Below are 12,730 nucleotides of genomic sequence, written 5' to 3' on the forward strand. Positions count from 1 at the left end.
GTTCAGGGGGACAGCAGCCGGCGAGGTGAAGCGGACAGGCGGCCCAGTTCAGGGGGACAGCAGCCGGCGAGGTGAAGCGGACAGGCGGCCCAGTTCAGGGGGACAGCAGCCGGCGAGGTGAAGCGGACCGGCGGCCCAGTTCAGGGGGACAGCAGCCGGCGAGGTGAAGCGGACAGGCAGACTGGTTCATGGGGACAGCAGCCGGCGAGATGAAGCGGACAGGCGGCCCAGTTCAGGGGGACAGCAGCCGGCGGGGTGAAGCGGACAGGCAGCCTGGTTCAGGGGGACAGCAGCCGGCGAGATGAAGCGGACAGGCGGCCCAGTTCAGGGGGACAGCAGCCGGCGAGGTGAAGCGGACAGGCGACCCAGTTCAGGGGGACAGCAGCCGGCGAGGTGAAGCGGACAGGCGGCCCAGTTCAGGGAGACAGCAGCCGGCGAGGTGAAGCGGACAGGCGGCCCAGTTCAGGGGGACAGCAGCCGGCGAGGTGAAGCGGACAGGCGGCCCAGTTCAGGGGGACAGCAGCCGGCGAGGTGAAGCGGACAGGCGGCCCAGTTCAGGGGGACAGCAGCCGGCGAGGTGAAGCGGACAGGCGGCCCAGTTCAGGGGGACAGCAGCCGGCGAGGTGAAGCGGACAGGCGGCCTGGTTCAGGGGAACAGCACCCCCCCCCCCACCCCCAAGGTTTAAAAGGTTTATTCAAAACCTTGGAACCATTTCACCTTTGCTCCTGAGAGGGGAATGGGACGTTTCGGCGTGGCCAATTCGGCGTTTTAATGAAGGTTTTTTAACTAGGTTTTTAAAATATTTTTAAAAGTGACGCCGAAATGTCCTGATGCCTAAACGGCCATGCCGAATCAGCCAATTATTCCCCTGACGCCGAATCGGCCACGCCGAATCAGCCAATTATTTCCCTGACGCCGAATCGGCCACGCCGAATCAGCTGCGCCAAATGGGCTATGCCAAAACGTACCAAACCCTGAAATGTGGGTTCTGGAGAATCTTGTTGGATAAAGAATCCTCAAACACACTGCAGTCATATTTCCGGTAGAAATGTGCGGCCCTCCGGACTTAACATTGACTTAACGGACTTCAGAGTACGATCTCTCTCCTCCATCTTCAATTATTCAATGTAGATGCAAAGGGAGAGGAAATGGTGAATGATATTTGGGCCATCGAGTCAGCACCCGCCCTCTGAAGGAGTACCCCACCCAAGTCCATTCCCCTGTCATGTCCCTGTAACTCCACCTAACATTTGGATACTAAGGGGGCAATTTATCGTGGCCAATCCACCTAACCATCTTTGGACTGTGGGAGGAAACCAGAGCACCCGGAGGAGACCCATGCAGACACAGGGAGAATGTGCAGACTCCACACAGTCAGTCACCCAAGGCTGGAATTGAACCCGGATCCCTGCTGCTGCAAGGCAGCAGTGCTAACCACAGTGCCACCGTGATGCCCATTTTTCTTGCTCATAGTATCCCGGTGCCATTTTATGTCTAGATTCAGCAATGGCAATGGAAACAAAGTGATTGCTGTTGATTATAGTTTACCAGCTCCTCTACTTTTGCAACTATCTTGGTTAATTGACCCTTGCTGCACCTTCCTGAGCAAGTACTGAAATTAGAATGCTATCCTCTACATTGAAGAGTAGCTGATGACGAAACTGCAAAGCTGGTGCTTTGATTCATTATATTTACAAAATGCAGCTTTTGCTTTGAAAAGAACATTGGTGCCTCAAGAAAGGAAACATTCCTTTGGTTAGTATTTAAAGTGCGAGCTTCATAACTTCATAACTTCCACTGCAGATGTCAGAGCAGCCTTCTCGAAGGTCAACCCACGGAAAGCCACTGGCCCGGATGGGGTACCCGGACGGGCACTCAGGTCTTGCACGGATCAGCTGGCGGGGGTATTCGCAGACATCTTCAACCTCTCTTTGCAACAATCTGACGTCCCTATCTGCTTCAAGAAGGCGGACATCGTCCCTGTACCAAAAAAAGTCAAGCAGCGTGCCTTAATGACTATCGTCCAGTGGCTCTGACATCCATCATCATGAAGTGCTTCGAAAGGTTAGTCATGGCACGAATCAACTCCAGCCTCCCGGATTGCTTTGATCCACTACAGTTTGCCTACCACTGCAACAGGTCACAGGAAACGCCATCTCCATGGCCCTGCACTCTACCCTGGAACACCTAGAGAACAAAGGCACCTATGTCAGACTGCTATTTATCGACTACAGCTCAGCCTTCAACACCATCATTCCGACAAAACTCATCTCCAAACTCCCTGGCCTTAGCCTCGGCTCTTCCCTCTGCGACTGGATCCTGAACTTTCTAACCCACAGGCCACAATCAGTCAGGATAGGCAACAACACCTCCTCCACGATCACCCTCAACACTGGTGCCCCACAAGGCTGTGTCCTCAGCCCCCTACTATACTCCTTATACACCTATGACTGTGTGGCCAAATTCCCCTCCAACTCGATTTTCAAATTTGCTGATGACATCTCCGTAGTGGGTCGGATTTCAAACAATGACGAGACAGAGTATAGGAATGAGATAGAGAGTCTGGTGGACTGGTGTGACGACAATAGTCTCTCCCTCAATGTCAACAAAACGAAGGAGATTGTCATCGACTTCAGGAAGCATAGCGGAGAACATGCCCCTGTCTACATCAATGGGAACGAAGTAGAAAGGGTCGAGAGTTTCAAGTTTTTAGGTGAGAAATTCTACTTTCTCAGGAGACTAAGGAAATTTGGCATGTCAGCTGTGACTCTCACCAACTTCTACAGATGCACCATAGAAAGCATTCTTTCTGATTGTATCACAGCTTGGTATGTGATACAAAAAGGTCGTGAATGTAGCCCAGTCCATCACGCAAACCAGCCTCCCATCCATTGACTCTGTCTATAATTCCCGCTGCCTCGGAAAGGCAGCCAGCATAATTAAGGACCCCCCGGACATACTCTCTTCCACCTTCTTCCATCAGGAAAAATATACCAAAGTTTGAGGTCACGTACCAACCGACTCAAGAACAGTTTCTTCCAGACTGCCATCAGACTTTTGAATGGACCTACCTTGTATTAAGTTGATCTTTTCTCTACACCTTGCTAAAACTGTAACATTATAATCTGCAGTCTCTCCTTCCTTCCCTATGTACGGTATGCATTGTTTGTACAGCATGCAAGAAACAATACTTTTCACTGTATACTAATACATGTAACAATAACAAATCAAATCAAAATCAAAAGAATCATGCAGAGGTGGAATCTTTGCCTTCACCGCCCTGCGTGTCCCCTGGTGGAGTGGATCATTTTCCACTTGTTGAAACAAGTTGATTCAAGCAGTTCCATAACAGGAAGTGACCCATTCCAGCAGGTTACTGTCCAGGGTAATGGAGAGTCTGAAAATCTAACCCATACTCCAGGTTGACTCTTTAATTGAGCACTGAGGGGCTGCTGCATTGTCAGGGGTGCCTCCTTTCAGAGGACCCCACTGTCAAGAAGTTGTCATGAGATTAATATCAAATAATTTGATACAAGGGATTTGGTTAAGGAGTCAGCTGGGCTTTGAAATGCGGATTTGCCAAGCAACAGCGTAAACAAATATTTACCAAAGGGAAATGGTTAACAATAGGGCATAGCATTTCAGGAGTTAAAAAATTATGGTGAGAGTACAAAAGGGAACATAAGGACGGATGTCGGTCTTACATGCCAAAGTGGGGCGGGAGGGAACACATGTAAGAAATGTCAGTAACTGGGGCTTCTAAAATAAATTGGTCCGATAAGACAAGATCAAAAGGAATAAGCAGTGTATCAGTGGCAGTGTTGATCCCGTGTGCGGCACGGTGGCACAGTGGTTAGCATTGCTGCCTCATTGTGCCAGGGACCTGGGTTCAATTCCAGCAATGGGTGACTGTGTGGAGTTTTCATGTTCTCCCTGTGCCAGTTGGCCCCTGGCAGGTTAAATCATGTGCCTTTGAGAGCACTCACCAAATTTACAGCCTATTAACATTCTTTAAAAAAAATAAATTTAGAGTACCCAATTCATTTTTTCCAAATAAGGGGCAATTTAGCGTGGCCAATCCACCTACTCTGCACATCTTTGGGTTGCGGGGGCGAAACCCATGCAAACACGGGGAGAATGTGCAATCTCCACACGGACAGTGACCCAGAGCCGGGATCGAACCTGGGACCTCGGCGGCGTGAGGCAGCAGGGCGAACCCACTGCGCGACCATGCCGCCCTCTATTAACATATTTTATCAATACTTTGAAAAACGGAACTCAGTGATGACACACTCAGATGAAAAACTCTACCGGTACCTGGAAATTCTTTCACACCTCGAACAGCTGAAGAGTGAATGGTTGGAGGTTGAAATCTATTTTAAAATATGCACACACGCGCTGTAATCTTTGGAAAATTATGAATGATCTTCTGTGCAGTTTGCTAATGACAAGTCACAGAATATGATGCGCTGACTAAAGCAGGGTTGCTCAAGTGTGAAGGGAAGTAAATGAGGCAGGAGATGGACTCTGGCTGGATGTATCCACCACATGCAAGAACACGGAAATCTCCAAGAGCAAAACTACGTCAAATTTGAGAAGTGAGCAATAACTGAAACACGCCGATTGCGGGTTAGTCAGGCTGGTCAAAAACATCAGAAAAATATTTGTAAAAGTGGGATTTGTTATTGTTTTCTAGTTCTTTTAATCAGACCCTGTCCACCCTTTAGTTAAGTAAAAAGAGGTTTGCGCTGCTGCCTCACGGCGCCGAGGTCCCAGGTTCGAATCCCGGCCCCGGGTCACTGTCTGTGTGGAGTTTGCACATTCTCCCCATGTTTGCGTGGGTTTCGCCCCCACAACCCAAAGATGTGCAGGATAGGTGGATTGGCCACGCTAAATTGTCCCTTAATTGCAAAAAAAAAAGAAAAACAATATCAGGGAGATGATATTCTGCCCGCACCCGCTATCCGTGGAATTTGGCAGCACAGGTGGAAAGTCGTGCGAGAATCGGGAAACACGATTCTTGCCGGAGAGATCGTGTTTCCCTATTTTCCCCACCCCTCACCAACGACATCACGAGATTCACACAAAGGGTGTGGACTTCATATTATTGCAGTTCACTAAATTTACATATTATTAACGGGCCCCCGCCACATGATCCCCCCCCCCCCCCCCCCCCGACTAAATGTTCACTCCACGCCAACATGACGTCACGTCAATGAGATTTTTGAAAGATTTGGCTGTATGTGAGGCAGGGAAAGGCATCCGTGTGGGGGTGTAGAGTTAAGTATAGCCCCTGAGGGGGGGCGGGGCGAATGTGGAACAAGAGGGCCATGCCCAGGCAGTACCCTGGAATAACCCCCTGGCAGAGGTTGGCACTGCCAGGTCGGTACTGCAGTGACAACCTGCGCTCCACGGAGGCAGTGCCAGGGCGGGCCTTAGTGGGAGCACCATGGGGGGGGGGGGGGGGGGGGTGTATTGATGTGTGGTGCGGGATGAGTGTCGGCCATACTTCCGCGGTGTTGGTGTGGGGGGCTCAATGCTGGCGTTGCATGTGGTGAGGGGGGGTGCGGGGGTGGGAATGCCAGTGAGGATTGTCGAGAAGACGGGGGAGGGGCGGTGTGTGGTGCCCCCTATTCCTCCGTGATGGAGGCTGGGGGACATTAGGCAGTAGCGCTTTAACATTGGTGCCCCAATCTGTTTGGAGCCGTTGCTGGCTCGATGAGGCCCCGTCCCACCAGAGTGACAGCGTAAACTACGCCCACTCATTTTCTTTTCGTCTAAGAGGCGACCGAAGTTGCACGGCAGTTTTCTGACTGAGCCTAAAACTTTGCCAAACTCTGGAAAGATTCCACTCACGGTTTTTAGGATGCCCCAAGGTTCTTTACGGCCAATAAATTGCTTCAGCTGTGCAATCAGTGCAACAAAATGGAAAATATAGCTGCAGATCTGTGCACAGCAATGTTCTCCAAAATAGCAATGAAATAAATGCCCGTGCTCCTTCCATGTAATCACTTCAAAGTGGTTGGCACAGAATCAAAAGGACATGAAGAACATTTTTAACACAGTGAGTGGTTACGCACGGCCTCAGAGTGTTCTCGAGACAGCACGATCAATCGTGCCTTTCAAACGATTTGGATAATAGTCCATGCTGCAAGTGTCCCCTGATTTTTTGATTCGGTCCATTTGAGGCTTTGCGGGAAAAAGAGAATTAAGAATTCAGAATGCCCAATTCACCAAGCAAGTATGTCTTTGGACTGTGGGAGGAAACCAGAGCACCCGGAGGAAACCCACGCAGACACGGGGAGAATGTGCAGACTCCGCACAGATAGTGACCCAAGCCAGGAATCGAACCCTGACACTGTGACGCAACAGTGCTAACCACTGTGCTACCGTGCCGCCCAGTGTGTTATGCTGAATTGGATGAGGAAGGCTGGGAGGATGCTAAAGTGGAGCATGGATTTATTGGGCCAAATGGCCTGTTCCATGTACGCAAATAATGTATTTTTAGCATTGGTTGAGGAATGGATTTTTTGGGCCTTGCTCTTCAGGATGTTGTTCAGAGACCTCATGTTTCTTAAGACATAAATATGGATGACACCCAAAGGGTCCATTCCATTCTCGTTCAGTTGATGTGGAGCAGAGATTTTCCAGCTCAGTCCACGGTTATGTTAGATCCCCTCACAAAAAACTAGAGCCCCCACCCCATTCCTCCTCATCTGAACTCGGGAATTATGAGGGCCTCTCCCCGCATTAATGTTTTCCAAATTAATTCATGGGATGTAGGCGTGACTGGCTGGACCAGCATTTATTGCTATTCACTAATTGTCCGTCAGAAGGTGGTGGTGAGTTGCCTTTTGAGCTGCTGCATTGCATTTAGTGTAGGTGCACCCACTGTGCTGTTAGGGAGGGAGTTTCAGGATTTTGATCAGTGACAGTAAAGGAACGGCGATAGCTTTCCAAGTCAGGACTTTGTGTTACTCGGAGGTGAACCTCCAGGTGATGGTGTTCTCGTGTGTCAGTTGCTCTCGTCTTTTTCGATGGCAGTGGTCACAGGTTTGGAAGGTGCTGCCTAAGGAGCCTTGGTGAGTTGCTGCAGTGCATCTTGTAGAAGGTATACACGGCTGCCACTGTGTGTCGGTGATGGAGGGAGTGAATATTTGTGGAAGGGGTACCAATCAAGCGGGCTGCTTTGTCCCGGATGGTAGACATCCGGAACTTTAATTCTCTCGCCAGTAGAGTTGCCTGTAAGGAGCGCCAACAGCCCACAGCAAAGAACTGGACAGGACCCTCACTCCAATTTCTCATAATCTTCTCCCCTCTGCATTTGGATAGAGGGAAGATTCCATTTGACATTTGCCAGCAGGAGCGAACTAATGCCTTGGCCAAAATATGGACATTGGACCAGTAATCAACAATGGATAATTCAATCGATGGTTTAGACCCTTTGCACTTCATTCTGATCAATTTGGGTTTAAAACTAAATGCATTCAGTGCACTTGTTCAAGTATTTATTTATTCAAATGACACATTTTCCAATTAAACGTGATCTCGGAGTCCTATTGAGCGAGTATTGCTATTTCAGCAGTGCAGCAAATTACAGCAACGTTAAAGACATCCGCCTTTCAGATAACTGTTATAGGAGATTAAAAGCTAGGAAGATATTAGGCTACAAAAATGGGACTGCGTAATCTAATATTTATAATTAAGAATAATAACATGGCATTCAGGGCTAAGTTAGAAGAAAGAGGCAGATTTATAATGTACATCAAGACAATACTCCTACCTGATGAGATCTAATGGCTGGTACTTGTACCACATACCCCAACGAGCCCAACGCTCATATAGTAAATGCCTGTGATTAATTGCACCATGTGTTTTAATTGGATGGCTGCTCTTGTGGCTTCCCTGCATGGAGAAAGAATCAGTTAAAATTACATGCATATTCGTAAAAAAGATCTCACAGAAAAACACACACTGGATTCTGTTGAAACGAGAGACATGTTGTCGAAGTTTATCATTTTCCACTCATCAGGAAAAACACGGGATTGCCAAATTTTAAACAATCATAAAAATGTTACTGCAGGAGAAACCGGTGCTGATGGGTTGGAATGTCATTGAGAATGCAACGGGGAAAGAATAGGCTTCCCAAGCTCCCTGGCTATTTCAAAGAAGGTGCAAGGCTTGAACATATTCCTTTTGTTTGCAGAGAGTGGGTTCCTGTGTATGAATATATGACGCTTCTAGCATGCCTATCTAGCAAGCCACATCAGCAGCTCAACTGATTATTTATGTTCAAGCCTGCACCTTTTTTTAATTATCCAGGAGCTTGGGGAGCCTATAGTTCCCATTGCTTTCTCCATGACAACGCCTTCATGGCACAGCCAATCAGAGTTGATTCGCCAACCAATCAGCATCTTTTTATTCTGGAGTATAAATTGTTGTGATTGTTTGAAATTTGGAATTCTTGTATTTGGCCTGATCAGTGCAGGATGGAAAACTTCAGCGACATGTCTCTCTTTTCAGCAGGGTTCGAGTTCTGTAATACCAAGCTACTGTTTGGGACATACTGGGTTATCCAAACACCAGATATTATCTTTGGAAAGGGGGCCACTTAGCTCAGTTGGCTGGACGGCCGGTTTGTGATGCGGAGCGACACGAACAGCACGGGTTTAATTCCGGCTGACGTTGTCCATGGAGGCCCCAACTTCTCAACCTTGCCCATCGATTGAGGTGTGGTGACCCTCAGGTTCAATCACCACCAGTCAGCTCTCAAAGTGGAGGGCAGCCGATGATCCTCTGGGACTGTGGTGACATTTACACATTATCTTCGGAGTACAGATGGAGTACACTGTGGCTCATCTTTTGTCAGATGCAGCACAAGACACGGAGATGGCTTTGGTGGCGCATTGATGCGCAATGCTTGAATAATCCAAGGTACACTGAGCTGAATGTAACAGAGATAGATGCCGGCATTGTCAAACCTAAGTTGCTGAGAATGACTGATTAGCTGAGAGAAAAGTAGTTGCACAATGGAATTTGACTGACACTGATGAACTGGAAGAAGAAAGTAGCAGTCCATTGGTATGACAGACACTAGGATAGACCTACAATAAAGCACCCAAAGCTTGTACCGACATAAGAGAAAAATGCTCCTGCAACCATGTGCAGCTTGAAAAGAAATAGAAATTCCGACAAAGTTAGCTTGCCTGAAATATAATCGCAAACAGAACAATGCTACGTGGAACCAGTTCTGGTGGAAGACCATTCAGGTGATATGTTGGACTGAGGATTTTTAGGCCCTTTTGGAATGGCCTGGGAGTCAGGAGAGCTGGCAAAATGGTGGAGGAATCGTACGGCAGGGAGGCAGCAAGAAGAGACCCATGTATTCCTGCCACCATGCCATTTTTCTAGGGGTGGGAAACATGGAAGTATGGATGCCCACCGGTTGGCCAATCGAGCTGTGTAATTTGGCCCCTGTCAGGAATCAGGGGCGGAATTCTCCGACCCCCCGCAGGGTCAGGGAATCGCCCGGAGCCGGCGTAAATCCCGCCCCCGCCGTGGCCGGAATTCTCCGCCACCCAGGAATCGGCGGGAGCGGGAATCATGCTGCGCTGATCGGCGTGCCCCCCGCGGCGATTCTCCGGCCCGTGATGAGCCGAAGTCCCGCTGCTGACTGGCCTCTCCCGCCGGCGGGAATTGGAGCACCTCTGGTGCCGGTGGGATTGGCGGCGCGAGCGGGCCCCCGGGGTCTTTGGGGGGGGGGTGCCCCCATGGTGGCCTGGCCCGCGATCGGGGCCCACCGATCGGCGGGTGGGCCAGTGCCATGGGGGCACTCTTTTACTTCCGCCGCCGCCATGGCCTCCACCATGGCGGAGGCGGAAGAGACCCCCCACCGCGCATGCGCCGGTGGTGGCATCAGCGGCCGCTGACGCCCACGGCGCATGCGCGGACTCACGCCGACTGGCGAAAGCCTTTCGGCCAGCCCTGACATCGGCCAGCGGGCGTCAAAGGCCATTGGCGCCGGTTTTGGCGCCAGTCGGCGTGGCGCCAACCACTCCGGCGCGGGTCTAGCCCCTAAAGGTGCAGAGAATTCCGCACCTTTGGGGAGGCCTGAAGCCGGAATGGTTGGCGCCACTCCGCTACGCTGGGACCCCCCGCCCCGCCGGGTAGGGGAGAATCCTGGCCCAGGAGTACCCACTCGCCTTGTGGGTAAATGGTGCGGTGAAAGCTGGCAGCTCCCCAGCTTCGATGGTGGTGGCGAGGGGGGATATCTCTGATATAGAATAGAGAATCCCGACAGTGCAGAAGGAGGCGTTCGGCCCATCGAGTCCGCACCGATCTCTGAAAGAGCACCCTACCTAGACCCACTCCCCGAGCCCGAGCGCTGTAACCCCATAACCCCACCAAACCTTTTGGATACTTAAGTGCAATTTAGCATGGCCAATCCACTTAACGGACACATCTTTCAACTGTGGGCGGAAAGCGGAGCACCCGTAGGAAATCTGCGCAGACATGGGCAGAACGTGCAAACTCCACACAGTCACCCGAGGTCGGAATTAGACCCAGGTCCAGGGCGTTGTGAGGCAGCAGTGCTAACCACTGTGAAACCATCCCCCCCCCCCCCCCCCCCCCCCCCCCTCCCTGCGCCACCATGCCTCTCCCTTCTGGATGCTCCATGGTCAACGGAGGGTCCAAAGATGTGGATACAGCATCAGCAATGGCTTCTGTTCACCTGTGACACAGCTGCGCTCGCTGAGCACCGGCTGGTCCTGCAGGTGGGTCGCCATTCTCAATTGGACAGCAGTCCCAGTGGCAGCCTGTTAATTGGCCACTGCTGGCACTCTGCCAATCCCACAATCCCACTACCTGCCAATGCAGGGTCACCTCCCACCTTCAGCTCCAATGGTGGGACTTGCCGGCAACTGGCAAAATCCAGCCTGTCACCTCTGTTTCTCTCTTCACAGATGCTGCCAGACCAGCTGGGGGTTTTCCAGTACTTTTGAGATTTTAATTCAAAGTCTCACTTTCAGTGAAGACGCTTTAACCTGCGACTCAAGAAACCGCTGGCCAAGTGTTCTGGTTATTTGCTAAGCCAAATCTTGTCATGTAAAATGCATGTATTCCCAGCCACAGGTTACGAGTTGAGCGCCCGCTGATTCACAGAGACATCACGTATTACAGTTAGCGGAACTCAGATTTTGACACATTCACTAAATATATCAGACCCACTCTCTCTTTCCATTTTTTGCTGGCTCTACCACTTCTGCGCAAAAATAGTAGCATTCGTCCTGCGGGTCATTTAATATGGGCAGCACGGTAGCATTGTGGATAGCACAAATGCTTCACAGCTCCAGGGTCCCAGGTTCAATTCCCGGCTTGGGTCACTGTCTGTGTGGAGTCTGCACGTTCTCCCCGTGTGTGCGTGGGTTTCCTCCGGGTGCTCCGGTTTCCTCCCACAGTCCAAAGATGTGCAGGTTAGGTGGATTGATAATGATAAATTGCCCTTAGGGTCCAAACTGCCCTTAGTGTTGGGTGAGGTTATTGGGTTATTGGGTTATGGGGATAGGGTGGAGGTATGGGCTTGGGTAGGGTGCTCTTTCCAAGAGCCGGTACAGACTCGATGGGCCGAATGGCCTCCTTCTGCACTGTAAATTCTAGAATAGCTATGAAATATGGGCGGCAATCTCTCGGAAAATCTGGCAGAGCCTGCTGCATTTAATAGGAGGATCTTGCACCCTCTGAAATAAAAGTGACTTGAAGGGGGGACACATTAAGAATGTGCTCGACTAAAGGTAACACATTTTGGAAGGTCTAATGCAGGGAGGGAATATACAGTGAATGGTAGAACCCTCAAGAGTATTGACAGTCAGAGAGATCTAGATGTACAGGTCCACAGGTCACTGAAATGGGCAACACAGGTGGAGAAGGTAGTCAAGAAGGCATACGGCTTGCTTGCCTTCATTGGCGGGGGCATTGAGTATAAGAATTGGCAAGTCATGTTGCAGCTGTGTAGAACCTTAGTTAGGCCACACTTGGAGTATGAGTGTTCAATTCTGGTCACCACATTACCAGAAGGATGTGGAGGCTTTAGAGAGGATGCAGAAGAGATTTACAAGGATGTTGCCTGGTATGGAGGGCATTAGCTATGAGGAGCGGTTGAATAATTCAGTTTGTTCTCACTGGAACGATGGAAGTTGAGGGGTGACCTGATAGAGGTCTACAAAATTATGAGGGGCATAGACAGAGTGGATAGTCAGAGGCTTTTTCCCAGGGTAGAGGGGTCAATTACTTGGGGGCATAGGTTTAAGGTGCGAGGGGCAAGGTTTAGAGGAGATGTAGAGGCAAGTTTTTTTACACAGAGGGTAGTGGGTGCCTGGAACTCGCTGCCGGAGGAAGTGGTGGAAGCAGGGACGATAGTGACATTTAAGGGGCAGCTTGACAAATACATGAATGGAATGGGAATAGGGGGATACGGACCCAGGAAGTGCAGAAGTTTTTAGTTTAGACGGGCAGCATGGTCGGCACAGAGTTGGAGGGCCGAAGGGCCTGTTCCTGTGCTGTACTTTTCTTTGTTCGTTGTTCTATAAACCTCGATGGATCTACTTAGGGCCTGCTCATATTTAGGTTTTCGAGTTGACGTTGGCATAATCCATCACTGTGTCAAATTAAGCACTTTTGTGGGCAATTTTCCATCCAAGAGCTAAAAAGAGCTTGCCAGCCTTTCTCTGA

General features: G+C 50.1%; 1 protein-coding gene across 1 annotated transcript in view; it reads right to left on the reverse strand.

The window, feature by feature from the left end:
* The window catches only part of ano3 (anoctamin 3), a 313,721-nt gene that overhangs the window by 192,707 nt on the left and 108,284 nt on the right, over positions 1–12,730 (reverse strand). Inside the window, exon 11 of the mRNA XM_038808322.1 lies at positions 7,785–7,906. Within this exon, the coding sequence (XP_038664250.1) occupies positions 7,785–7,906 (122 nt within the window). The remainder of the gene's footprint in view (positions 1–7,784; positions 7,907–12,730) is intronic.

Source organism: Scyliorhinus canicula, chromosome 9, assembly GCF_902713615.1.
Source record: "Scyliorhinus canicula chromosome 9, sScyCan1.1, whole genome shotgun sequence".
Taxonomy (NCBI): Eukaryota; Metazoa; Chordata; class Chondrichthyes; order Carcharhiniformes; family Scyliorhinidae; genus Scyliorhinus; species Scyliorhinus canicula.